At 45.3% G+C, this 26,855-nt stretch overlaps 1 protein-coding gene across 1 annotated transcript in view; it reads left to right on the top strand.

The window, feature by feature from the left end:
* SLC43A2 (solute carrier family 43 member 2) overlaps window positions 1-26,855 on the top strand; it is a 47,556-nt gene that overhangs the window by 9,158 nt on the left and 11,543 nt on the right. Inside the window, exons 3-9 of the mRNA XM_065418244.1 lie at window positions 7,082-7,286; window positions 8,570-8,625; window positions 9,688-9,764; window positions 20,328-20,420; window positions 22,453-22,586; window positions 23,099-23,298; window positions 23,872-24,018. Of these exons, the coding sequence (XP_065274316.1) occupies window positions 7,082-7,286; window positions 8,570-8,625; window positions 9,688-9,764; window positions 20,328-20,420; window positions 22,453-22,586; window positions 23,099-23,298; window positions 23,872-24,018 (912 nt within the window). The remainder of the gene's footprint in view (window positions 1-7,081; window positions 7,287-8,569; window positions 8,626-9,687; window positions 9,765-20,327; window positions 20,421-22,452; window positions 22,587-23,098; window positions 23,299-23,871; window positions 24,019-26,855) is intronic.

Here is a 26,855-nt window from a genome sequence, read left to right as displayed (position 1 = left end):
TCAGCTGTCTGTGCTGGTGAGTTGAGGCTCAGCAGATCTACATGGAATAACCTAGTTAACTTCTCCAGAGTTCCACCTCTTTAAACAGAAACATTGGATTTGTATCCTTTCCCCTGCCTCGGGCTCCTCATGAGCTGGAGCTGGGATGGGATGTACTTTGGTTTTGTAATTCATGCAGTCTAACCTCTTCCCCAAGAATAGCCACTCTCCAACCCTTCCCCAAATTAGCCAGGACCCAACTTTATTGTGAGCCCCAAGTAATCCTTTTTGATTTTTTTTTTTTTTCATCTTCTGCCCATCCTGCCCTTCTCCCCCCCGCCCCTCCCAAATTCCTCCCAACTCAGTGATATTCTAACATACTTTCTGTCATGACAGTTTTCCGTACCATAGAAATTGCCAGACTAGTTTAAAACAATGGTCCACCTAGTCTTGTCTCCAAGAGTGGCCAATGCCAGATGTTTCAGAGGAAGGTGTTAAACCTCCATCCTGGACAATGATGAAATAGCTTGCTCACAGGAGAAGTTTTTTCCTCACCTTGTCAATAGTTAATTCCTGCCTCAGTGCATAAGCCATATCTTTTATATAACTACTATCTAATATAACTAGATGTTCTCTTTATCTGTATAAATGTCTGATCCTTTTAGAATTCTGCTAAATTCTTGGCCTTAATATCTCGTGGCAGTGAGTTCCATAGACCAATTATGATCCGTGCTCTTCCTTTCTCTCTCTCCCTCTTTCCACCCTCTTCTATCCTAGGAATTCTTTATTCTGATGCCTATAATCACAACTACTAAATGGGGGAAAGATGTATAAACTCAAAGGCAAGTAGGTTCCCAAAGATCTTGTTTGGTTTTTGGTCACTCCCAGACTCCCCTATAATTTTCCTTCAGTTTCCCTGTGTGATAGGAACTATGCTACAGTGATGGATACTGTTATAAGAGCCTCAATAGATAGACTTGAATTCAGCCCACCTCTCTCATCTGCCTAAGCTCATTGATTGATTTAACTGGAGTTATGCGGTGTAGGTGACCCCTTTCCCCAGCACTACCCAGTAATATTTACAACCAGTAGCCCTTACCAGGATCGTTCGAGATAAATGGGAGAGGGATTTCTAGCTAAAGATTGGCAGGGGAATGAAATTTATAACTTTTAACCTTTGAACATTTGTCATTCAGACTCTGCTGCTCACACGTGTCTATTGCATAGAAAATTTCCTAATTAGCTAAAGATTACTAGCCGGGCTTTCCCTCTCATCAGCAAAAACTCTGTTCCTTGTGATCCCTTCAGACTAAGAGAGTTAGACCTTGTCCCCTTTGCAGCCTCGTTTCTGGAGATTTCAACATCAGTCCTGAAAGGGGCTGTAATTCAGAAAAAGGCTGGTGTTTTTCATAGCAGAAATCCTTCCAGGTATGATATAGATCTCCATCCAGATGCTCTGCCAAGGGGGAGACTATGGATTCCTTGGTAGCTTTATTTTAAAAAGGAAAATGGGGAGGAATTCCTGAAAAAGTAAGAGAATCAAAGTAACAAACTATTTAGGCCAGGTCTACACTGTAAACTTGCATCAGTATAACTGTCACTCAGGGCTGTGAAAAATCCCCCCCCCCGAGTATCACAGTTATACCAGACCAGTGTAGACAGCACTGTGTCGACAGGAGGGCTTCTCCCATTGACGTAGCTACTGCCTCTTATGGAGGTGGATTAACTCTGACAGGAGAGTTTCTCCCACCGGCAGAGTAGTCGTATCTTCACTGAAGCACTACAGCGGTGCAGCTGTGTAGCATGTGAAGTGTAGAACTGCCTTAGGAAAGAGAGTTCTGTGATGGGGTGGGGGAGTGGAGGACTCCTGTCCTGGGCTAGATGCCATCCCTGGGCACTTTCTGGGAGGTGCATTTAGACTAAACTGGCTGGGAATCTGATAGTGACACTTTGCTCCACTTTTAATTTTACTATTAATTGCCCTTCAAAACTAATTGAACTTGCCCTTTCCCCATTGACTGACTGCTGATTCTGCACACGCTATCTGGACGTGCAGCCTTTACTGGCAATTACTGGGGACTCTGAAGCCTGATGTGTTCAGGGCCATAACTTGCTGCATTTTTTTCTGATACGAGTTGGGAGGCTGATGTCCAAGGTCTTTTCAAGGTATATTATAAAGTCCTTGAAGTTGGCAATCTGCTCACAAGGAGCAGAGATAAAGAGCTAGTTAGACAAAGGGTTGCTGAGATAGGGTTGCAGGATACCAAAAAGCTGATTTTTATAAAGAAGTAATTGAATTACAGCTTGATGGGTCTGTAATACAAAAAAGTAGAAGGAAAATGTTGCCTGTTAACTCATGTTTGGAATTTAGCACTAAACTAAAGCTGTGGAGCCCATGACAGTGAGGGTATGTCTACACTGCAAAGGAAAACCTGCGGCTGGCCTGTGACAGCCAACTTGAGTTCAGGCTGCAGGGTTGTTTTATTGCTGTGTAGGCTTCCAGGCTCGGGCTGGAGCTTTGGCTATGGGACCTGCAAGGTGGAAGGGTGCCAGAGCTCAGGCTTCAGCCCAGAGCCTGGTCATCTACACAACAATGAAACAGCCCCACCGTCCAACCCCCACGAGCCAGCACAGGTCGGCCTCAGGTCTCTAGTTGCTGTGTATGCATACCCACAATCTGCAGCCATGAGTGGCTCTTACAAATCACACAGTTTGAAGTGACCTATTTGTGGAAAGGCCAGACATGTGACTCTGTGATCATTAATTGAATAAACATGGTAAATGTTCGATTTGTGTGGCAATGTTCTGTTTTTATTGTTAAAGCACTTGTTACTGAAATCACAGTGCTGTGGAGAAGGTGTTGGTACCACGTAACTGTCTCAGCAACACAAGATCATACTGGGGGGTGGGAGGGAGTTTTTAAAATTTAACTTTGAAAGTCTGAATGTCCAGGTGGAGGGAAATTCCATCAACTGGAACTTCATCATAATGGTATAAGCAGACAGAATGCACGGTATGGGTTGGAACACAAACTAAATTTAGGGTGTAACAAACACATCAAATACTAAAAAGATAAGCCAAATTCTTATGGGCATGGGAAACCTGTGTATTGCAAGTCAGTTGTTCACCCATACACAGCCCCTTCACTCTAGTTTTCTATATGCGGTGTCTGAGAAATCAAAGAAAATATGGGAAGCAAAAAACGGAAATGAGAGACGGTTGGGCACCTGACATGTTTATAAGTATGTGTTGCAAAAGAAATCTCAGATTAGAAAGTCTGCAAGTGTTGGAACCCTCCATCTCCCAGCTGTTCTTGTCTTTTCTCCCTGCCTCCAGTTCTCCTCCTCTTCCCTCCCCCCCCCCCCCCCGAGAATTCTAGACTAGGTTGCTTGAATCTTTCTTGACCCAAAAGATTTGAGATGGCAGTTACCATTGTTAGGAGGGCCAAGTTCATCCCTGGTGTACTGTTTGCTTAGGATGCATAGAAGTCAGCAAAGGGCAGTTAATGAATGACCTTCTTATGGAATACTTAACTTTTGGTCTAGGGAACCACATGCTAGTTTTTTTTTGTTTGTTTGTTTTTTTTGTGGTGGGAAGGGGAATGCAGGTCCAGAAATGACCAAATTCTGATGGGCACTGCAGGGCTTTTGTTGCACCTGAGTTCTCTCATCCTTGAAGAGTTTAAATAATTTGAGCTGGTTCTTAGGCTGTGAGGCTGCTAACTGTTGTTCTGCAGCTGGTATTGGAGGTTCTGTAAATGGAATAACTGTTGGCTGCAATGAGTCATCTCATTATTGCTGATACTAGCTAGTTGTTTCTGTTTTACAAGGATCTGAAACTGCTCTAGTGTGTAGCAGAGTTCAGGCCACATCTCTGTTCTGATTTACTCAAACTGTAGCTTCCTGCACTTCATGCTCAGGAACACCCTAAAATGTTTGTTACAAATGGGATCTGGCTGAAGAATTCAGAAAGGATGGTGGTGTCAGACCAGAGGACCCTTCTTCTCTGTAGAGTCTCACAAGAGATCGAGACTAGCACTGTGATAGTGCCACACAATGGTCTACATCAGGATGTGAGCTGTGTATGAGTGAGAATTGGAGTATTTGCTGTAGCCAGGTACCTAAAAGTAGATATCCAGGTTCTATTCAGGGTAATCTCATCCTAGCTCCTTGTCATGTGATGTTGCTAATTCCTATCTGTTGACTGAGTGTGAGAGTTCGCAGGGGTACAGTGCATCTGGGGCTCTCATTATTCAATTTACTCTCCCAAATGGAAAGCCTTCAGATTGACAGGCATATACTGTAGACACTCGTCTATTTTTTGTGTGTGTAGAAACCATTGAAAGAGTCAGGGAATAACAAGGGGCAGAGCCCCTAGTTAAACAACTTTGATTTTACTTTGTTGGGTTTTCTTTCATTGCTCTGGGCAATTCCTATTTTTCTGCAGTAAGGTGGTGTCTTAGTTTCTACATGGTACCATCAACAGGGTCTTCCTCTGAGACGGACACAAAACCAGATGATTTACCGAGACACACATTGAAGTGAAGCACCCCTGCTCCCGAACATTTCTGGACGAGTGACCTGCACAGAGTCCATTTAATCTCAGCGGGATTCTGGCCACTGTTTCCAAGACTGCCCCACATTGCTGCCCTTCTTGGGTCTGCCCTTCACGCTTGTGTCCCTCTCATTGGAGTGCATGATGAGGATCCGTGTTGTAAGGGTAAACACTAATAACATTACAACAACAATGAATGAACCATCCTTAAAGTATTGCCTGTTCTGTTTTCTTTTTCTCCTGAGGAGAGCTCCCTGACTGTTTGACACACACAATCAAAAGTTATAAGGTCACTGCATTGCCAGTGTTTCTCCCACCCTCCCTCCTAGCCCACAACTAAGCACTGCAGCTGTCTTAATAGAGTGCTGACCCAGGGAATTCATTTCTGTTTTGTCTAATTCTTGTTTGTCTGAGTTTAACCTTTCACCCACATCTGTTTCCTATGGCCTTATCTCTGCGAATAGCCCAAAGCATTGAGGCTCTGGGTGAAGTGACCCCTTTGTATCCCTTGCCTCCCTCACAGGAGTGTTTTAAGGCTTACAGTTTATAAAATACTGTGAGATGCAGGAGATGGGAGTCTGGTAGGACTTGGAGCCGGTCTGCAGTATTTGCACCGAATCTGAAAATCTTTTGTGACGAACACCTCAAATGAGGGGGTGATTTCTTTGCATCAGATGTGGTGAGATTGCTGCTGGAGCACTGTGATTACTTCTCCATTCTGCAATTGTAGAATGGATGCTGATAGGGCCAAAAACACACAATGGGTCACGTGGACAAAGGAACTGGACATGAAGACATGGAAAACAGGCAACAGAGGGGGGACAGGATAAAGGTTTATAAATATTGGCATGAATAATAAAGGGGAAGAATAGGTCAAAACTTGTTGTTCCTTGCCAGGGGAAGCCTGAGACCCCATTAGTGAAAGTGCTAATGAGAGAACCTAGATGAAAAAAGGTAGAAAGACTCCAATACTTCTGGGGGGTATGTGGAGCACCTGTGCTTGTATATTAGGTATGTGCATGTAGAAGGCACTTTCCCAGTCACCAAATATGGTGTCACTGAGTATCTGTAGGTATTTGAAACCTGGAGGGTAGAGCAGAGTTTATTTCCAGTTGATACAAAGCTGGGAGTAATCAGGTTGGCAGATGGAACTAAAACCATAGCTCAGCCTTATAGAATTAGTTTGAACTCAATAACTACATTCTCTAAAGGTATAGAGGTTCTGGTAAGAGGGAAATATTCTAAAGTCTGACTTGCAGGGTTGCCGGGCAGTGGGACCACTAGGATTAGAGAGAACGATGAAAGACCTAGATTTGGTAATGCTGAACAAAAAGGCAAATGTCATATTCGGCTGTCTCTCACACAAGATGATTCCTTTTTTCTTGGCGCTGTTTAGATCTCACTTAAGTAATGAGTTCAGTTTTGGGCACCATTCTCATATATACTCATGCATAAAAAAATCTCTAAACTTGTGAATGTTAAACTTTGTCAGCTGTATTTGGCAATATTTACTATCATTAAAACAGTTTGTTATTAAATACCATAGAAAAGTTCTATATGACATTGATTTTCTCCAGCTGGGGAAAGACCAAGTCCCTTGTCATGCCAACAAAGCTTACTTGACTTGAAAATTGATCCTGCCAGAAAATAGAAATATATAGAAGGAGTGCATCAGCAATTTATGTTAATGAAAATGAATGCAGCACGCTTTCTTTTTAGAACTTTCTGGGAAGTTGTTGCAAGAGAATGAAAGAGCTGACAAGAGGCAGTGAAACTACTAATGTAAACAGAGATGAGCTTATGTTGAACTCCTTTTCAAACTGCCCTGATTCCATAGTTGCCATTTTGTGCAAGATAAATAACAAACTTCATTCTATAGGGGAGTTTGCAGCTGGCGTTCTTCACCTGAAGGCAAAAAAAAAAAAAAAAAAATCAAGAAAGAAATACGATCAATGTTTTGGACAATACAATTTGGGAGTTAAGAGAATTGAAATTTTAAGTCTGGGGAAAGGAGAACTATCTACAGGTATATGGAGAACCCAGATGAGCCATCCTTCCCTGTCATCCAGGGAGCTTGGAAGGTTCATAACTAGAAGAACAATTGGGGCAATGGAATAAGTGGTCTTGGAGGCTGTTGAATCACCATCTTGGAGAGTCAGGCCTAAAACTAGAGATTCATCTATTAGGACTAGGCGCTGTTCTTAAACTGCTCCTATCACAGTGCAGGGAGTTGAGGTGACATAGCTCATCTGAATGTCAGGCTTTCAAATGATTGTTCTAGACTAAGGGCTTGTCTACACAGTGACTAGAACAGAAATAATTGTATGGGTTGTAATTCACACCTCTGGTAATCTTGGTGCAAATCTGTGTGTGCACACCTTTATTCTGGATTAAGATTGGTAAATTGTGTATCTAGGCAATTGTGATCTGTGACTTTTGTTGCAACAGCCTGTGTGCAGGGCTGTTCTACCTGCCTCTCTTTTTGTAACTGGGTTTAATGTGCTGCCTTCCTCACTACACGAGAACGTTTCTCTTTTATCCCATATAGAGAATGTTACCACCAGCTCTGCACATGGCAACAGGACAGAGCAGGAAGCTGTGATTCGGATCAATGGGTGGCTCATCTGCCCGGAGCAGGATGAAATGTTGAACCTGGCTTTTACCGTTGGATCCTTCTTGCTGAGTGCAATCACTCTGCCTCTTGGGATTGTCATGGACAAATATGGCCCTCGCAAACTGCGTCTGCTTGGCAGGTTGGTGTCATGAAGCCTACCAGCTGTTTCAAAACTAGAAGTTAATTTTGAGCCAGAGGTTATGCTTAGTCCTCAGTTCAATAGTTTATGGCAAGCAGTTCATTCTACTCAGGTTCTAGTTTCATGCCTATCACCAGGGGATCTCATTATCTCCATGGTATCTGACCACTGTTGTTGTCTTTGTAAAATGGATACCCGGGGGGGGAAAGCCTGTCTGCTGTTGGACTGGACTGGAAATCTCCCAGAGCTCCATCAGCCATGAACAGGGTAGGGTTGAGGCTGACAGGTGAACTCCTTTAAATCTCCCTATAAGGAGAAGGGGATGGGACTTGCATCCATGTTCCTAGAGTCTCTGACTTCTGAATTCCCTGGGAAACGAGGTTCTGGGGGGACAGCAGAACTATTCCACTGTGTCAGTAGGGACGGGAGTCAAGCTGATACTAAGTCAATGCCCCACCATGGTGCTAGTGGCACAGTACTGCTGAAGGTGCTATATTACCCAAGAAAACAAGGTCTGTCTTGCTTGTGGTTACTAAATTATCCCATCCCACATGACTTGCAAGAACTGGATGTTACCCCATTTACTCCAGAGTTAATTGCGTATTTCCTGTCTAAAGCTTCCCTTGTGCTTTCAAGTGGCAAAGGAATATATCACTTCCTGTCTCAAATTACCATGTGGAGTTGCTGTGATGGAATGCAGGGGAGAAGTGTTTATTGGGTAACTGGGTTCCAGACTGTCTAGATCTCTAAATAGTCTAACTATGTGAATTGCACCTGGAACTGAGCCAGCACCATGTGCTAAGCACTGAGGGCAAGTATTTGTGCTCCTTGACCTGCCTCACGTGGGAGGTGGGCAGGTGAAGGCTCTGAATGCTCTTCATACAAACTGCTGCTTTCACCAGCCTGGAGGTGACTGAAGTCTGGATAGATGTGAGTAGGGCCATGTCATAGGGGAAGGTGGTTGCAGTCTCCTTGTCATATGCAGATGATGGGACACTGACACTGCCTGAAAATTCAGAACCTGTTAGGACCTCAAGTTTGAGTTTTGCATTGGGAAGGATTGACTCTTCAATACCCATAGAAGGTACATGAAGAACTTTCACCTATTACTCTAGATTTTTGTCTCCAAACCATCGGCATCCCTTCCATCTTATCCAGATTCTGCTTCAGCCAATTAACTCTCAAAGTCTCCGCCTTAGCCAGGCACTGAGACTGCGGAGACAGTGTAACTTCTCTATAGTCGGCTTTCTTACATGTAGTTAAAGGCTTCAATTCTGTTTCAGTGCCTGCTTTGCTGTGTCCTGTGTGATGATTGCATATGGAGCTAGTAACCCAAATTGTAAGTACTGAGCTCTGTGGACTCTATTGAAAGGGCCTTGGGGTTGTTACACTTTTGAAAGGTTCAGCTAGTAACTGGGTGCTGTAGTGTGCAGAGAACACTAAAATAAGGGCACATACTCTGATTATAGTGTCCTCAGCGAGCTAAAGAGATCACCCCCAAGAAATACAGCACAAACTTTGCTTATTGCCTACTGGGAGGGTGCAGTGGCTCAAAGGCAGGCCCAGCTCCTCTTGTAAGCACTGATGGGAATGCAGCCAGAGTCCCATACTGCAAGAATCCTGTGAGCAAAAAGTTCAAAAAACTGCCGCCTGCTTTGTATCACGTATAAAGTATAATAATCTTGCACTGCAGACCAGGCCTGCCAGTGACCAGTGAGATACAGAGCCCCATGGTGTGTTGAGGGGGCATTAAGCTTGGTCTCCAGAGGGAAGATTTTTGGGTGTGCTGCTTGTACAGTCCCTTGCTTAGCAGTATCAAAGGTGGCTCTGAGGCAGCTGTCTCTTTCCCAGCTTCACTCTTTTGCCAGAGTGAAGGTGCCTCAGCAGTGGGGAGCTCACAGTGAGGAAATTTAAGAAAAAAAGTTGAAAGGTTCCTCCAGAATTAAGAGGTGGGCAGTAACCAATGCTGACTGTTCAAGGCTTCCCCAGCCCCAGGATAAATATAGCCGTATCCTCTAGCTGAGATAGTGAGGTGGTCCCTGGAGCCCAGTTCTAAAAAGTAAATTTTTCTTTTGAGACCAATGCTGACCAGTGAGACAGTTCAGAGGGGCGGGAGGAGAAGAGACCTTGGACTCCCACACATCCCAGATTAAAACTAGTGTCCATGGCTCTGCAAACTGATGCCCACACTGAATTCTGATTCTCCTAGTACCTGAATGTCTTTCCCTGTGACCTTGGCTTAGAATGAACAGTGTGGAGCTAGAATGAGCCAGTTTGGAAGGAATCTTTCATTCTGTGCAGGGCATTGGCTCAGTCCTTGCCAAAATTCTACTTGTTGGAACCAGGATTTTTGGGGACACTGTGATTCCATCCAGTAAATGCTCTTGTTTTTCCACTGCAGCACTGTCAGTGCTGATCTTCATCTCACTGTCTCTGAATGGCTTTGGTGGAATGTGCATGACCTTTACCTCACTTACGGTAAGTGAAGAGAGTTATTACGTGAGCAATTGTGAATCTGCCCTCCCTTCATTTATCCTCTTTGGCCTCCACCCCACAACTCTTTGCAAGGCCCCATCTATAGGGAATAGGGAGATCTTATTTCCCCCTTATCTAGCTCCGTGGTTCTCAAACTTTTGTATTGGTGACCGCTTTCACACAGAGAGCCCCCCCACCCTTATAAATTAAAAACACATTTAAGCTGGAGGTGAAGGGTAACTGCTTGTGACCCCCATGTAATAACCTTAAAACCCCCTGAGGGGTCACGACCCCAGTTTGAGAACCCCTGATCTAGCTGGTGAGCTGAACTGTCAGGAAGGTGCCAAGTGGATCCTTCGTTTGCTGAGTTGAACAGATTCATGCTCACCTGTATTTTGATACGAATGGGGTAGTTGGCCTATGACTCTTCTATTTGAAAAGCTTGATATTGGATGGTTAGCCCAGGGCTCACCTGTCCCTTACCAGTGGGGATAGTTGGTGAGAGGGAAGCGAAGGCTCTTTTCCGTTCTTTGAGCCAGATTCTGCATTCACTTACACATGTGCAATGCAGCTGACTGAAGCAGGGCCCACATGTAATGCATTGAATTTAGCTCTAGCTTACTCTTAGGAGAAGGTGGAGGGGCACAAGGCTCTTGAAAGTTGAAGGATGTAGTGAAATCTTGGGCAGGAAGGTGGGGAAGTACTGTTCTTTTGTAAATGGCAGATACTACTGTTTGTAGTGCTGCATTGACCAGCAACAAGCAATTAACAGCATAGGGAGTTGTTCGGAGGTGGGGGACAAGTACTGGTACAAACCAGTTCCTTTTGAGCATGGCTGTGTGACTTTTTTTTCTCCTTAGATAGGGAAGGAGAGTTCCTTGGCACAACGGGCTTTGCCCTTTTATATGGATGAGAATTACTCCAAGGTGCTGACAGACTTTTTCTTGGAAGTGCTGAGCTGTTGAAATGTGCCCAGCCCAGCTCCATCTGTGCAGCATACTTATGTCTGTTTACTCAGTCCATTGACTGGAGCACAAACATCGACCAGTGACTAAGTCTGCTGCCTCTCTGCATTTTGGGGCTCTTGTTGCTTAGAGATGGGAGCAGATGCAGCAGCCAATTTGAGAATTGATTTTTTCACCTCATTACTCTTACCCTTGTTCATGTGGCTGGAACTAGGTGTTCCGAGTTGAACATCTCTCAGAAAGCGGCTTGGGAAGCCGTTATATCACCTGTTTGGACCCAGCTCACTTTCACCTTGTTTCTAAATTTCTCTCTAACCTGTGGGTTACACACAGGCTGAGTTCCTGTGAATTGTCATGGGCAGAGGCTGAGTTTGGAGGCTGTTGTATGTATTGTAATGTCAGAATTGTGGCAGCTACTTTAGATAGCAAGTAAAGTTTTATAGTCCAAAAGTTTCAAAAATGTGTATAAAGCCAGGCTTCTAAATTAATCTGAAAACCCTGTCTGTGGCCCTGGACCCAACGAGTGTCCAGGGTAAATGGAGTATGACACAGGCAGAACATAAGGAGACAAACAGCTTAGGAGGGGCCCATGAATAAGCCTGTGGGGCTACTAAGGTGACTCATATCATGTTGGTGTCAAGGGTGGTGACTTTCTAACTTTGTGTTTATCTGGGTCGCTATTGGAGAGATTGTAGGATCTGAAGGAGGAGATGGAGGTTGCATACTATATGGGAGAGGCTGTGTGTGGAGAAGGCAGAGCCCCCGTATGCAGGCATCTTTAACTGTGTCTTTCCTGACGTTCTGTCTGACTAGCAATGAAAATTCCACACATGGCCCCTCTTACACTGAAATAATGTAACTGGGTGAGGCCTGGGGAGAACTGCAGGAGCTGTGCTCCTCTCTGGCAGCTCAGACTTATTGCAGTGCACTTTGGTAATAATAAACCGAGCTGCCACACAGGTAGGCTGACAGCAGGCCTCCCTTATGCACTCCTCTGCTTTCAAGTTTCTCCCCACATGGCCAAATTCAAAGTACTCTTAGAGGGTGCGTGAGAGTGGTCTGCAGCTCTGAGTCTGATCTAGAGCAGAATCCACTTTCACTCGTAAGTGGGGCTAGGTCTGTGATGCAATGTCAGAGCATTGGGGAATGCTATAGGCGCTTAGATATGAATGTCATTGGTTGCAAGTGGATGTGCTCTGACACTTACGAATTGCAGGTAATAGGATACTTGGTGTTGCCACTCTATAATACAGCAAGTGAGCATTTCATGTGTCTATAGCTTTTCATAGAAAGAGAAATGCAGCAGCCTATTAATACCTTCATCACTGCAAATGAGAACAGAAGCAATAAGGAAACTGGTCTTCAGAGGTGAAGGTAAAGCCTTATAAGAATAAAGATTAGAATCTGAAACCGTTCTAAAAATAACTGTTAGTAAACCTTTGTGATTGCCAGTACCCGTCAGGACTGAGCTTGCACCCAGAGTTGTGACTTGGGCAGTGGTCTTCAGAGTTCTTTTGTATGACAGTTTATCTCAGCAGGAGACCCATGTTGTGGCCACAGGTCCAGCATTTCAAAACTTGTCTCTAACTTTGCACCAGTGTCTTTATGCCCCCAAACTTGCATTTCCATGTATAGATCGTGGAGTTAGACATCAGGCTGATTTGCCTGCATAAATTCTCTTTTGGGCATGTAATAGTTACGCATGTAAATGTGGGCACTAGTGTGAGGGCCCTTTCCAGCTGTGACCCATGAGCTGTATGTAGAAAGGTGAGAGAAGGAGAAAAACTCAGAGCATTAATGCTGTGCATATAGGTATTGCAGGTACCAGGGGATGCCTCCTGCTCTGGGGCAGCGTGGATGTTACATACACAGTGTAGATACTCTACATAATGAGAAGGGAATTTAGAGGTGAGCTGGAAACAATGAGACTGAAATGAGCTTTAGGTAAGGAGACCTGAAGAGCTTGACATTCATTGCCCAAAGTCCACATGCTGCTGCACTAATGTCTCCAGTCCTAATGAATTCAATGTGGTGTGAGGAGCCCATTCTGGCTGGTATAGGAACTAACTGCTGAGTGTGCAGATGTTTGTGTATGTAAGTCCTGAGGAAAAAACAAAGTGACTTCACCTCCTCCTCCAATTGCAATGACGTGTAGTGCTGCTTCGGTTGGGAGTGCAAATTCTAGGGGCCTCACCCTCTGCTGCGAGCGCTAATTCTGTGCAGCCAGAGTTCTGGTGACGATTGCTTCTTTATGTTTATATATTAAAAAGGCAGTGGATGGAAACTTGGCAAGATGAGTTTTTATTCAGACTCTAGCTGCTCAGAGGAGTGGATCCTTTGTGGCTGATGCTGATGAGGTTTCCAACCCTTACAAGATGGGTCACAGTTATTGAGCTATGAGTTGCTTGTTTGCTCGGGTTGTGGCTCCACCCTTCTCGACTCCAGCCAATGGGTGGAACCCCACCTGGGTGCATAAAGATACCATCTGTCCTCAAATGTGTGGGGTCAGGCACCCTCCTTGCTACCCTTAGTCCTGGAGAAGTGAGTTGGTCCTACCTGTCAGCCGTGGTAGAGGGTGAAGCTTGTCCATGATGCTTGAGGAAGGATGGTGCATATGAACAGCTGTGTCAGGGCAAAGGGGGGGATAAGATGTGGGACCCTGTGTATGAAATTTGCCTCCTAATTCTGAAGCCTTCTCTGTAACAAACCCTTGGGATGTAATAAAAAACAAATGGCAGCTGTATAGTGTCTGATAAGCTAATGTCTGAGTCTGCTCAATCTGTGTTTCCTGGATGTCCTGAGCTGCAGGGCTGACAGGTTGGGGCGGAGAGCGGGAGAGCAGCAACGGCTGGTGATGGTGTCCCCAGTTCTGGGAAGGTGGTCAGACAGACTCTGCCTGTTCCAGTGCAATGCAGAGATCTCCAGGGAGTGACTTGGACTTAGCCATCGTAAGCAGGCATTTGTAAATGGACACAGAGCAATCTGTGCTGGTGGCTGACCACAACACAGGAACCTAAGAGCACAGGGAGCTCCAGCCAAACTACTCTGCACAGAGAGATAAACATATGTGATAAATTACCATAGAGGGCCTTTTATAGATTCTAGCTGGGAGCATCAAGAAGAAAAATAGCTGCATTTTAAAATGAGAATAGGATAGAAAACAAGCTTGTGCCCTTTGCTGCTGTTCTGTAATGGGGAAGGGCAGCCTTGTAGTGTGTCTTTATTACTAAGCAGTATTCAGAATATCAAGTTGTTGGGGTTTTTTTCTGGAGAAGTGGAACTGGAACTTCCCTTGGCCTTGATGAAATGATACTTTCATAGTGAACATTTCCCATGGGCTTGGAAGGAGTTCAAATTAAATAGCTATTAACAGAAAACCAAGTTTAGACATTGACTAAAAATGCCTTCTCCCAGATGCTCAGATTTCAGTCTCTTGGGATTTCCCACTAATTCTCTCCAGTCGTGCCAGCAAAAACCAGGAAGTCAGAGCTTTTATTTCTAATTTAAAAAAAAAAGAAAAGAAAAAATTACCCTAAAACCCAAGCATACACAACCCTTTCCTGCCACATTCCTATACTATGAGGACACAAGAAGACCCAAACATGCTTTTCTTTCTTTTTATTTGTAGCTCATCTTTACATGGAGAAGTCTCAGTATTGCAACCCCAAGCATTCAAAACATGTGTCAGCCTTTAATCATAAGGTCACATATACAGAATGGGGACTACATCTTGAAAAGTGGTTACTCTTAAAGGGACATAGAGGTCATGGTGGCAACTGGCTGAATATGGGCTCTCAGTCCTAAGAGGCACAATCCTTGGTTGCTTAAGCAGAGGAATGTAGTATAGGAGTAGGTAGGTGTTTTTGCCAGTGCATACAGCATCAGTGAGACCGTTACTGGAATACTGTGCCCAGTTTTGGTATCCACACATCAGGATTAGAAAGGGTTTAGAAATGAGGTACAAGAATGATTCTGGATCTGGAAACTCTCTTGTATGATGGGAGAAGCTCAACATATTTAGTTTATCCAAGAGAAGGTAAAGAGGTGACATGATTGCTGTCATTCGCATCTATGTGAGGAAAGTATTTCTGATCGTGGAGGGCCCTTCAATCTTGCAGAAAATGCATAACAAAATCCAGTGGCTGGAAGCTGAGACGCTGCACAAATCCAGATTAGAAATCGGGTGCAAAATGTTACTGGTGAGGGTGATTTACTTTGCAATGTGGTGGATTCTCTGTCACTTGGAATCTTTAAATCCAGATTCTTTCTTTCTAAGATGTGCTGTAGCTCAGCCAGAATTTAGGGCTTGATGCAGAAAGTGCTGGATGAAATTCTCTGGCCTGTTACGCAGGAGATCAGACTAGATTAAACTGTCCCTTATAGCCTTGAAAATATATGAAAAATAATAAAATTTTGGGTCTGTCTGCCTTTTTATGGTTCACTTTTTCAAGTCTCTTCTGCAACCATGAGAGCTAGAAAATAATTTTATTTCTTTTAAATAATGAAAGCTCCTGATTGTGTAACTGCCCGTCCCTAGTAGCTGGAGCTTTAAGAAAAACACCTAATATCGAGAGTTGGCAACACTGATGGGGAAACAGGACATGGAAGGAGGATAGCACAAGTGCCCTTTTCCTGGTCTATTTTGAAGGTTTTCCTTCTAGGATCAGTTCTTCCTCCCCCCCAAAAATCTCAGGTTCAGATAATCGTGTGGTCAGGGCCAACAGTTGGGGCCAGGTTTTCTAGAGAGTTCATCCAAATATGCTGAACTCTTTTGAAAATCAGCTATTTATTTTAGTACCTAAATGGGAGCTGTGTTCTTTGGAAAGTGAGCCTTTCTCAAAATTCTGCCCTAATGCGGAGAGGAGCACAGGTTCTGCCTTCCCTCCTTGCCATAAAAAGACTTGGATGTGATGGCAAAGGCTGTTTTGCATCTTCAGGCACATTACTAAAAATTACCACCAACCACTATGGCTGAAGTGTCACCTACACTTGAGTCTTGCTTCTATGCTGTGTGAAAAAGGCTCTTTGTGTGATCTCTGTGGCTTTGAAAGAAAACCAAGCCATGAAGCAGCTGTGTTTGTGGAGTACTTGCCCTGCTCCAAGCCCTTCCCGCAGCAGCTGTTGTAATTCTGTAGGCTTATTTAGGTTTAGGGTATTACTGAGTTTAAATAAACAGAAGCTGAATTCCCTGCCTGGTGACAAAGACCAGCTTCTTTCTAGAGTAAGACAGAGAGGTTACAGTGTGACAAGTGTTGTGTTGTGGTGCAGATTTAGGCCACCACACCCAGAGTTGGAATTTCATGCCAGGGAAGAGATTGCTTTATATGTTTCCAATGCACACCTCCCTAAGACAGCTGTTCTGGATGCAGGTATCTGGGTGTGGGCATGTCCTACTGTAGAACATTGCAGCATACCCTGCTGCCGCCAAGTTGTTTTCTCAGGATTCCCCAAAGTAGAGGAAGGGCTAGTCCACACTAGAAGTGCTACATGGCGCAGCTGCAGCACGTCTGGTGAAGATGCTCTTTGCCAGTGGTCACCAACCCATAGATCGCGATCGACTGGTCAATCCTGGAGCCTCTGTCAGTCGATCGCAATCTCCGGTCGCTAAAGTCTGGCGGTGCAGCGGGGCTAAGGCAGGCTCCCTGCCTGCCCTGTCCTCACACTGCTCCCGGAAGCAGCCAGCATGCCCCTGGGGGGCGGCAGGAGTCTCCATGCACTGCTCCTGCCTGCAAGCACCGTCCCCACAGCTCCCATTGGCTGGGAACAGGGAACTGCGGCCAATGGGGTCTTTGGGGGTGGTGCTGCCAAGGGCCATAGGGATGTGCTGGCTGCTTCTGGGAGCAGTGTGGGGCCAGGGCAGGCAGGGAGCCTGCCTTAGCTCCGCTGCGCCAGCAACCAGTAGCCGCTCGAGGTAAGTGCTGCCTGGTGGGATCCTGGAGCCTGCACCCCTCCCACACCCCAACCCCCAGCCCTGAGCCCCCTCCTGTACCCCAAACCTCCAGCCCTGAGCCTCTCCCAGAGCCAGCATCCCATACCCCTTCCTGCACCCCTGCCCCAGGCTCCACCTAGAACTCCCTCCCACACTCCGAACCCCTCGGCCTCAGCCCAGAGCCTGCACTCCCTCCCGAACCCCAACCCCCTGCTCCAGCCCGGTGAAAGTGAGGGTAGGGGAGAGCGAGAGATGGAGGGTGGGGGGATAGAGTGAGCAGGGCGGGGCCTTGGGGAAGGGGTGGGGTAGATCCTGGGTTGCACTTAAATTAAAAGTGATCTTGTGCATAAAAAGGTGGGAGACTATTGCTCTATGCTGACGGGAGAGAGCTCTGCCATCAACATAATAAATCCACCTCCATGAGAGGTGGTAGCTTCTCCCACTGACATAGCACTGTTCACACAGGTGCTTAGGTCGGTGTAATTTACGTCGCTCAGGGAAATGGCTTATTCACACCCCTGAGCAACGTAAGTTATACCAAAGTAAGTGGTAATATAGGCCTGGCCTAAATCTCTAAACATCATAACTGCTGCTCCTGCTCTGGGGTGATTCAAGGACCTGAGATGCATTCCATACGAACGTTTGTAATGAGAAATAACCATGACAAATAACTGAGCCAGATGGAACTTCCAGAGTGTTCCTGCCTGAGAAACATTTACAGGAGTACTTCAAAATGTAAACAGGCAGGAGATCCTGCCTTGGCACAGACTGGCATGCCTGCCTTATTACTAGGAAAAATTGATTTGTTTTCCTATTGTAGCACGTGTATGTGAGAGCTGGTCTCTTCAGGTTCGGTCTAATTTTTCCCAGCTCAGCAAGGTCCATAAACAGCAAATAAAATAATAATATTGCTTTATTTATCAGTCTTAGAAGTGGACAACTGTATATGTCTGTGGGTGTCAACTAAGGCCTCTGTTTAACGTGCTAATGATGCTATTTTAATCCCTGAACTCATTTTGAGATGAAAATTGGAAAAGCCGCTCTACTTGGTGCAGAAGTTCTGCCTGTTTATAAGCTGCAGGAAAGAACCAATTTTAGAGACTTCCCAGCACCCCTCTGATTTGAGTGATTCTTTTTTTGAATCCAAGCTCACAGGTGATTAGTAATGGGGACTCATCCCTTTCTGGATATTTAAAATATTGGTGGTGTTTCTTCTCCATGGCTCTTTTAGAGAAGATATTTTTTTCTTCTGTCCCAATTTACACTCTTCCCGCTACTCCTGGAGTGGGACACATTTTGTGAAGTAGATTCAAAAAAAGTAAATTGTATATGGATACTTGTCCTGCCCAGTTGTGTGCTAAGATGATGAGCTTTGTCCCAGCTGCTATTTGCTGTATGTTAATAACATGGAAGAGGACCTGTAGCAATGTATGAATTTGCAGGAACCATCAAAGAGGGAGATTGGGTAGGACAGGAGGAGCCCCGTCCTGCCCTAGCCCCGCCCCTGCCCCTTCCACTCCCTCCCACTTCCCGCCCTCCTCAGAACCCCCAACCCTCCCCCCCACTCCTTCTCCCCTGACTGCCCCCTCCTGGGACCCCTGCCCCTAACTGCCCCCCAGGACTCCACCCCCTACCTAAGCCTCCCTGCTCCTTGTCCCCTGACTGCCCCAACCCTTATCCACCCCCCCACCCCCAGACAGACCCCTGGGACTCCCACGCCCCATCCAACCACTCCCCACCCCCTGACAGCCCCCCCCCCCAGAACTCCCGACCCATCTAAACTCCTCTGCTCTCTGTCCCCTGACTGCCCCCTCCTGGGACCCCTGCTCCTAACTGCCCTCCAGAACCCCAACCCCTACCTAAGCCTCCCTGTTCCTTATCCCCTAACTGCCCCCCAGGACCCTACCCCCTACCTGTACCCTGACTGCCCAAAACCTTACACCCCCAACCCCCAGACAGCCCCCCCCGAACTCCCGACCCATCCAACTCTGCTCCCTGTCTCTTGACTGCCCCCTCCAGAACCTCCCTGCCCCTTCGCCAACCCCCTGGCCCCCTTACCCTGCCGCTCAGAACAGACTGCTGCGGAGCAGCGCGCTCGGCAGCCGGGGAGGGGGGAGCAGGGGGAGGAGCTCCAGACTGCCGGAGGCCGAGGCGAACCGGCGATCTGCGAATGCAGGGAGGGGGAGGGAGGGAGAGAGAGGAGGGGAGTGGTCTCAAGTTGCAGGGGAGAGGAGGGGGAAGCGGAGGAGGGGCTCTGGCTGTCGGAGCCCCGTGCGAGTGGCACGATCCGGCCGGCTGCCCTGTCAGCCGCGCGCGCTCTGCATGGGGAGGAAATCCGGACATTTACAAATTCCCCCCGGATGCTATTTTTAACTCAAAAAAGCCGGACATGTCCGGCAGAATCCGGACGAATGGTAACCCTAAGATTGGGGCCTGGTTAGAAATGGGAGCTTGGGCTTCAGTGCAACTTGCTGAAGAAAATAGGTCTGAAAAATTATAAACCGATCATGCCCTTTTACCTGGGTACCTAAGCAACCTAAAAACATTAGAGGACGCTGATCCAGGGTAGGATTTGGGATGAGGGAGGGCAGAATCTTACACCCATCAGCATAAGGTGTTGCAGCATTTGCATCTGCATTTTCTTTGCTTTTCTGTCATTAAGTGCATTTTTTTTAAGTGGTGATAATTAACAATTTACCAAGGATTGTGGTGGGTTCTCCATCACTGGCAATTTTTAACTCAAGATAGAATATCTTTCTAAAAGATATCCTCTAATTCAAACAGGAATTAAGTGAAGTCCTATAGCCTGTGTATTCAGGAGATCAGAATAGATGATCAGTGGTCCCTTCTAGCTTTATGATCTATGAACAATTGTGGCATTGTAGAAAGTGCTGGGAATAACTCCCCTAGAGTTTGAGGGACCGTGATGCAGGTAGGATGCTGAAGAATGAGAAATAGGGAAGTGAGTAGTGGAGATCAGTACCCTGTGGGTTGTGTGTGTTAGAGGTTGGGAGCATTATTAATCTCCCCTTTTCTAGCTAATAGACAGGACCGAGGTGTATACAATTCAGAGGTGTAGAGAAAGGTGGTGAACACACAGTTTGCCTTGGAAAATAGGAGTGGGCAGTGGGGGAGTTAAGGACAGACACCTTTATGCAGAGGATAATTAATGTGTGGGGAAGACCTACTCCCAAAGGCAGCAAGAAAAGCTGCAGCCCTGGCCATGTTTCTTTTGGTTTACAAGCTAGTTACTGAGGGCTTTTCTACATGGGGAAATTTACTGGTATAACTATAGTGATATACTTATAATTCCCTGTATGGACACTCTTATTCTGGAATTAAAGTGCTTTTTCCAGTTTATGACATACTGGTATAATTATACTGGTAAACTTCCCTGTGTAGGCAAGCCCTGATAGGGGGAACACTAAAGGCAGCAGAGCAGATGGGCACTTTCACAGCCTCATTGCATCCCAGTGTACTGTTGTGGAAAGCCAAATAAATTCTTGAATAATTAACATTTCCTTCCATTTCCTAGATACAGAGGCAAACATTTTTGGTGCTGGGGCTTCTCAAAGCAACCTTCTTCACTTTCTTCTTCCCATATTACAGTTTCAACAAGTTTTTTTTCTTTTTCTTTCTCCTCCCACTCCCCCCCTCCTGCCCCCCCTTCAGCTGCCCAACATGTTTGGTGATCTTCGTTCCACGTTCATTGCTCTGATGATTGGCTCCTACGCTTCCTCAGCTGTCACTTTTCCTGGAATCAAGGTGAGGATGTGGAATCCTGAGCTCTGACAAATTTGTCTCAGCAATTCTGATGTTGCTGTCTTAGGACTCCATGTTGCATGATGGTCATTAGAAAGGATGGTTCAGTGGACAGAGTACTAACCTGGGATACATGAGACCTGCGTTCATTTCCCTGCTGTGCCACAGACTTCCTGTGTGACCTTGGGCAAGTCCTTTTAAATAGGGATAATCGCCCTACCCTACCTGACAGGAGTGTTGGGAGGATAAATACATTAAAGATTTTGAGGTGCTCAGATACTATGATAATGGAGGCCAGATAGTACCTCAGATAGGTCTATAAACTGGCCAGGATGGTTTTTAGAAGTTCTGAGATGGTTTTCAGTGAAAAGTACACAAGTCATAGGATTATAGTGGTGTTAAAGAAACAAAAACATTTTTCCACCTTTAGTGATATAAGCAATCTCTGGAGTTGAAAAATATAAAATTTAAATTCTGGAATCCATGGGACCGATTGTAATAAAATATCAGCTTTTGATTATTATCTGGAGGTGGCTGTGCACCTTCAGATAGTGATAAGACTAATTATAGAGTTTTGTGGAGAGCTCTGAAAGGGAAGGAGAGCCAATAAATCTGTACTATTTAATACATACCTTTATCCGCAGAGGCAAAATTAATATGGTTTAGCTTATATAAATCCAAGACTCTTATGGGTCTGGACAGTAGGTCAGATCAAGTTATACCAGCCATGCAGCAAAGTTCCTAATGGGTTTCCTAAGAAGATCTAGATGTAACTTCTCAAATGACTGTACAGTAACTCCTCGCTTAACATTGTAGTTATGTTCCTGAAAAATGCTACTTTAAGCGAATCCAATTTTCCCATAAGAATTAATGTAAATGGGGGGAGGAGGCGGTTAGGTTACAGGGAAATTTTTTTCGCCAGACAAAAGACTCTCTTTTACATACACAGTATAAGTTTTAAACAAACAGTTTAATACTGTACACAGCAATGATAATTGTGACGCTTGGTTGAGGTGGTGAAGTAAGAGGGTGGGATATTTCCCAGGGAATGCCTTACTGCTAAATGATGAACTAGCACTTGGCTGAGCTCTCAAGGGTTAACACGTTGCTGTTGTTAATGTAGCCTCACACTCTACAAGGCAGCACGAATGGAGGGAGGGGAGACAGCATGGCAGACAGAGACGCACACGATGTGTTTGTGAGAGACGCGCATTGCCCCTTTAAGTACTCTGACCCCACTTTAAGTATATTGCCTTTTTAAGTAGATCAGCAAGTTGAGATGGCAGCTGCTGCCAGCAAGCTCCCTTGATCCTGAGCCCTGTCGTGATAGGGTACAGGAGCAGGGGGGAGGGGGACACCCTGACATTAGCACCCCTTCTCCTCGCCTTCCCCCCCGCCCCCTCTGCACAGCAAGCAGGAGGCTCCCAGGAGCAGCTCCAAGGCAGAGGGCAGGAGCAACACACGGCAGTGGGGGAGGGACAGCTGAACTGCCCAGCAGTTGCTAGCCTGCTGGGTGGCTGCCACACAGGGAACTTAGGGGAGCGGGGAGCTGGTGGTGGGGGGGTTGCCGGTCCACCCTGGTTCTAAGCCCCCACCATCTAGCTCCAAAGGGCTGCTTTTTCTGCAAGCACTGGACAAAGCAGGCGGCTGCCAAACAATGTTATAAGGGAGCATTGTGCAACTTTAAACGAGCATGTTCTCTAATTGATCAGCAATGAAACAACCTTAACCAGGATGATTTTAAGTGAGGAGTTACTGTATTGTTTCTGACAGAGCTGGGTTTCAATTTCAGCAGAAGCTCCTTGTTTTCTTGTAACTGATGTCTTGTATAAAGATGTGTGCATAAATTTGTGCAAAACTTTTGTTGTGTTTACATGATGTCACAGAATTCCTTCCTTCATTAGATGTCACCTTGCAACCCTGTTTTTAAATGCCACATGCTTTCCCCTCCATCTTACTCCCAAATCTACTTCAGCAAACACTAGAGCATAGGATATTTTATGTACTAATGATATTATTCTGTTGTGAATTCCAGGTTATATATGACTTTGGTGTCTCTTTCATCCTCATTCTGATTGTCTGGGCATCCTGTGCAGGACTAGTTTTCTTCAACTGTTTCTTCAACTGGCCACTGGAGCCATTCCCAGGACCAGAAGATATGGACTACACGTAAGTGTCTCCTTCTGCTCTTAGGAATATAGAAATTGCCGGACTGGATCAGTCATGGGGTCCAATCTCTGAGAGAGGCTAGCATCAGCTGCTTCAGAGGAAAATGCATTTATTCCTAACCTTAAATATTTATGGTTGACTTCTGTCCTAAGTGTGAGGGTTTACAGCTCTTTATAAATGTTTATCCTAGCTAGTGAGACTCTGGATATTCAGGGAGGATGGTGTGTTCCAGCCTCTAGGACTCCCTACAGCAAACACCCTCCTAGCAGCAACTTCATTTCTCTACTGAGGCAGTTCCAGCTCTGGCATCTTTGATGTGGCAGTAAGGCATAGAGAGAGAGAGGTTTCTCTTTTGGGTCCCAGGCTCTTTATGGATTTCCAGATGTTGATTTTTAACCTATAGTCAACCTTCCTGCATCCTGTGACTCCAGTATCCTTAGATCAGTCCATGAATATCTCAGCTCTGCTTTGCAGCTCTCACTCTCCCCCTCCCTCCCCTTCTGCCCACACAGAGTGAAGATCAAGTTCAGCTGGCTGGGATTTGACCACAAAATTACAGGGAAACAGTTTTACAAGCAGGTGACCACAGTGGGACGTCGTCTGAGTGTGGGGAGCTCCATGAAGAACCCCAAGGAGCTGGCAGCTCAAGAGGGAAACAAACTCTGTCTGTCAACAGTGGACCTGGAAGTGAAGTGTCAAGCAGATGATGCAGGTATTGTCTCTAGATTTGTGCATGTGACATTCACCCTAATGCAAAGGACCAGCACAAGGTCAGTGCACCACTTAACTCCTCAAAATAGGAGCTAAGCACTATTTCAGCCTTGTGCAGGCCCTTACATGTGGTGAATTTAACCCATGTGTGCAACTCATCATTGTCCAGATAAGTATATATTCAGGCACATATAACCCTCTCCCCCCCCAAATGCATGCACATACCTTGATGGCATATGTTGCCACCCTGGCAGATGTCTGGGTGCTGGTGAACATTTCATACATTATGTACTATCTATGTACTGTTATAGCTAAAGACTGACACGCTAAATTCTTATAGCTACTCGTCGTTGTCCTCCCCACATCATCCCCCTTTTTTTAGGGAGTCCCTTCTGCACAAGTTAGTCACTGGCGCTGAACTCCCCATTGGACTGTCCCTAGAGTATTGTGTTTATGTAATGTAGCCAGTAGAAGACTACTTATCTAAACAATCCAGTCTGTTCTGATGTCATGTCTGTTTAATAACCATTACCAGAGGCTGCCTTCTTTAGAGACTCTCTTGTTTCCTCTGCAGCATCTCCGTCCTTTATGCACAGTGTCTTCAGCCCAATTTTGCTACTCAGCCTCATCACCATGTGCGTCACTCAGCTGCGGCTCATTTTCTACATGGGGGCCATGAACAACATCCTGGGATTCCTTGTGGAGGGAGACCTGGAGACAGGTAGATTAACACCCAGAATTCTCACCTCTTCCCTTGAAACAGGGAAATCATCCTGACCGTTCACCTACCGGGGATGTTGGTTTCTTATTAGTCACCAGATGCCATTCTGTTTATCTGCCTGTCACCAGCTCAGTGGTCAGAGTGTAACCGACAGCTGCTGTCATGGTCTGATGGGTGGCTGGAACCTGCTAAAAGCAGAGGGGCAACAAGATGTCAAATAACAAGATGCACGCTCGAATATCAAGTTATTTTCAGCCAAGCTTTTATTAAATACTTTCCATCTTGTGTCCTTAAACAGGGGTTACCAAGTTTGGCGGGTCAGGGAGGGCCGTAATAAAAACCTGTTCCACTGGGTATTTTTTATCCTGAGCAAGCACAAAATACAGAGCAGCTGAGTTCAACTACAGATATATATATATATTTTTTCTGTGACTCAATCCAAAGCACTGAGGGGAAATGATGTCATGATAGCCTTGTGCATACTGTTGTGTGTCTGGGAGGCTGACTGGCAGCTTCTGTTCTGGGATTTGTTTGTGTCTGATTCAGTGAAGGAAGCCAACAGGAAAGAGTACATTAGTTTAGAGTTTACTTACTGAAAGTACCCTGAATTGCAAAACAAAATATAGCCCAATTTTGTCTTGTGCAGTAAGATCTGGTTTGAACTTGTTAAATCTGGAATTTTGTGAAGCTGATAAATCAAGAGGCACTCTTTCAAAACAATCATGAGGCACTAGGGGAGGAGAGGAGAATAAATGCAAGAAACTCAGAGTGCCCCAGCATTCCATGAATTGCTTTGTTTCTTTAGTCCAGTGCTTGACAGACGAGCCAGGAGAGAGAGAGAGAGAGCGAGAGCCAAATGCTAAAGAGGCAACATAGACGTTAAACACTAAATAGGACAAAGCCCAGGGTTGGATGCCTTTCCCAAAATGGGCTCCATGCTTCTCACTCACTTAACATTTCTTCTTTCACTGTTACTCTCCTCCATTTTGCTTGTTTTACTGCTTGAGGTTCGTTTTGGTTTTATTTTTAGTCCCAACTTTTTTTTTTTTTTTTTAAAGCATGAGTGTTTAGTTTTTGTGTCAATTTCTGATTTATTCTCTTGGTACAACTCTTACTTGGACCCCGTAATAGTTCAAGTGAATAGATAAAACTCTAAAATGCTGAGAAATGGGTTGTGTCCCATAAACCTGGTATCTGTTTCTGTGCCACCGTCTGGATTTCTCCTGTGGTACAGCCTGAACCCAGCATGCTAGTTGCTGTCTTTAGAGTTTCCATAGTATCAGGAAAACAGTAGGTTTGTCTGGGTTGTGTCTGCTTGGTTCACACACAGAGCTCTGAGAAGGATGCAGAGGTGTAGAAATGTGCTTTAGAATCAGAAATGTAGGGCTGACCAGGATCTGGAGAAGTCATCAAGTCCAACCCCCTGCACTGTGGCAAAACCAAGTAAATTTAGACCGTTCCTGACAGGACTTTGTCCAACCTGTTCTTAAAAACTTCCAGTGATGGGGATTCCACAACCTCCCTTGGAAGCCTGTTCCAGAGCTTAACTACCCTTAGAGTTAGAAACCTTTTCCTAATAGCTAACCTAAATCTGTCTTGCTGCAGATTAAGCCCATTACTTCCTGTCCTACCTTCCCTGGACATGGAGAGAAAAGTATCCGTCCTCTTTATAACAGCCCTTAACAGTTTTCAAATAGGTTATCCGGTCCCCCCTCCATCTTATTTTCTCAAGACTAATCAGGCACAATTTTTAAAAATCTTTTCTTCATAGGTCAGGTTTTCTAAACCTTTTATCACTTGTGTTCCTCTCCTCTGGACTCTATCCAATTTGTTCACATCTTTCCTAAAGTGTGGCACCCAGAATTGGACACAGTACTCAGTTGAGACCCCATCAGTGCTGAGTAGAGTGGAACAGTTACCTCCTGTGTCTTGCATACATCCTGTTGATACGCCCAAGAATATTAACCTTTGTTTCACAGCTACATCGCATTGTTGATTCATATTCAATTTGTGATCCACTCTAACCCTCAGATCCTCTTCAGCAGTACTACCCGTAGCTGGTTATTCCCCATTTTGTAATTGTACATTTGATTTTTTTTTTTTCCTTCCTAAGTGCAAAGTACTCCACTTATCTTTATTGAATTTCATCTTGTTGAATTCAGACCAATTCTCCAATTTGTCAAGGTCATTTTGAATTCTAACCCTGTCCTCCAAAGTGCTTGCAACTCCTCCCAGGTTGGTGTCATTTGCAGATGTTATAAGCACATTCTCCACTCCGTTATTCCAAGTGATTGAATGAAAATATTGAATACTACTGGACCCAGGACTGACCTCTGCAGGACTCCCCTAGATATGCCCTCCCAGTTTGACAGTGAACCATTGATCACTACTGTTTCAGTACGGTCTTTCAACCAGTTGTGCATTCACCTTAATTTCATCTAGACCACATTTCCCTAGTTTGTCATGTGGGTTAGGGGAAGGGCTGGACAAATACATTTTATTAATTACTTACCCTTTCCTGCTGCTTTTACATACTGTGGCTTGTTCACAGAAGAGACCCTGTAACTGCTCTCAGCTGCACTGAATAATACAAGGAGAGAGCTGAGTGGCTCAATGGTTGTTCCAAATGTTTTCAGATTCAAGAGGATGCCCTGAACAGGACCGAGTGTAGGGTAGGCAGTGATGGTTAGAGATGGGGGTAAAATCAGTAAGCTACAGTCTGACACTGATACTTCCTGTAAGTCCTGCTTCCTGCATATGCTTCCTGCATTATGCTGACTCAGACCTGACTCTGAAACCTCCCTGCAGCTGGACAGAGCAGTGGATTCAAAGCTTCT

Source organism: Emys orbicularis, chromosome 17 (assembly GCF_028017835.1).
Source record: "Emys orbicularis isolate rEmyOrb1 chromosome 17, rEmyOrb1.hap1, whole genome shotgun sequence".
NCBI lineage: Eukaryota > Metazoa > Chordata > Testudines > Emydidae > Emys > Emys orbicularis.
Note: the sequence above shows the minus strand (reverse complement) of the source record. Positions and strands in the feature narration are given on the sequence as shown.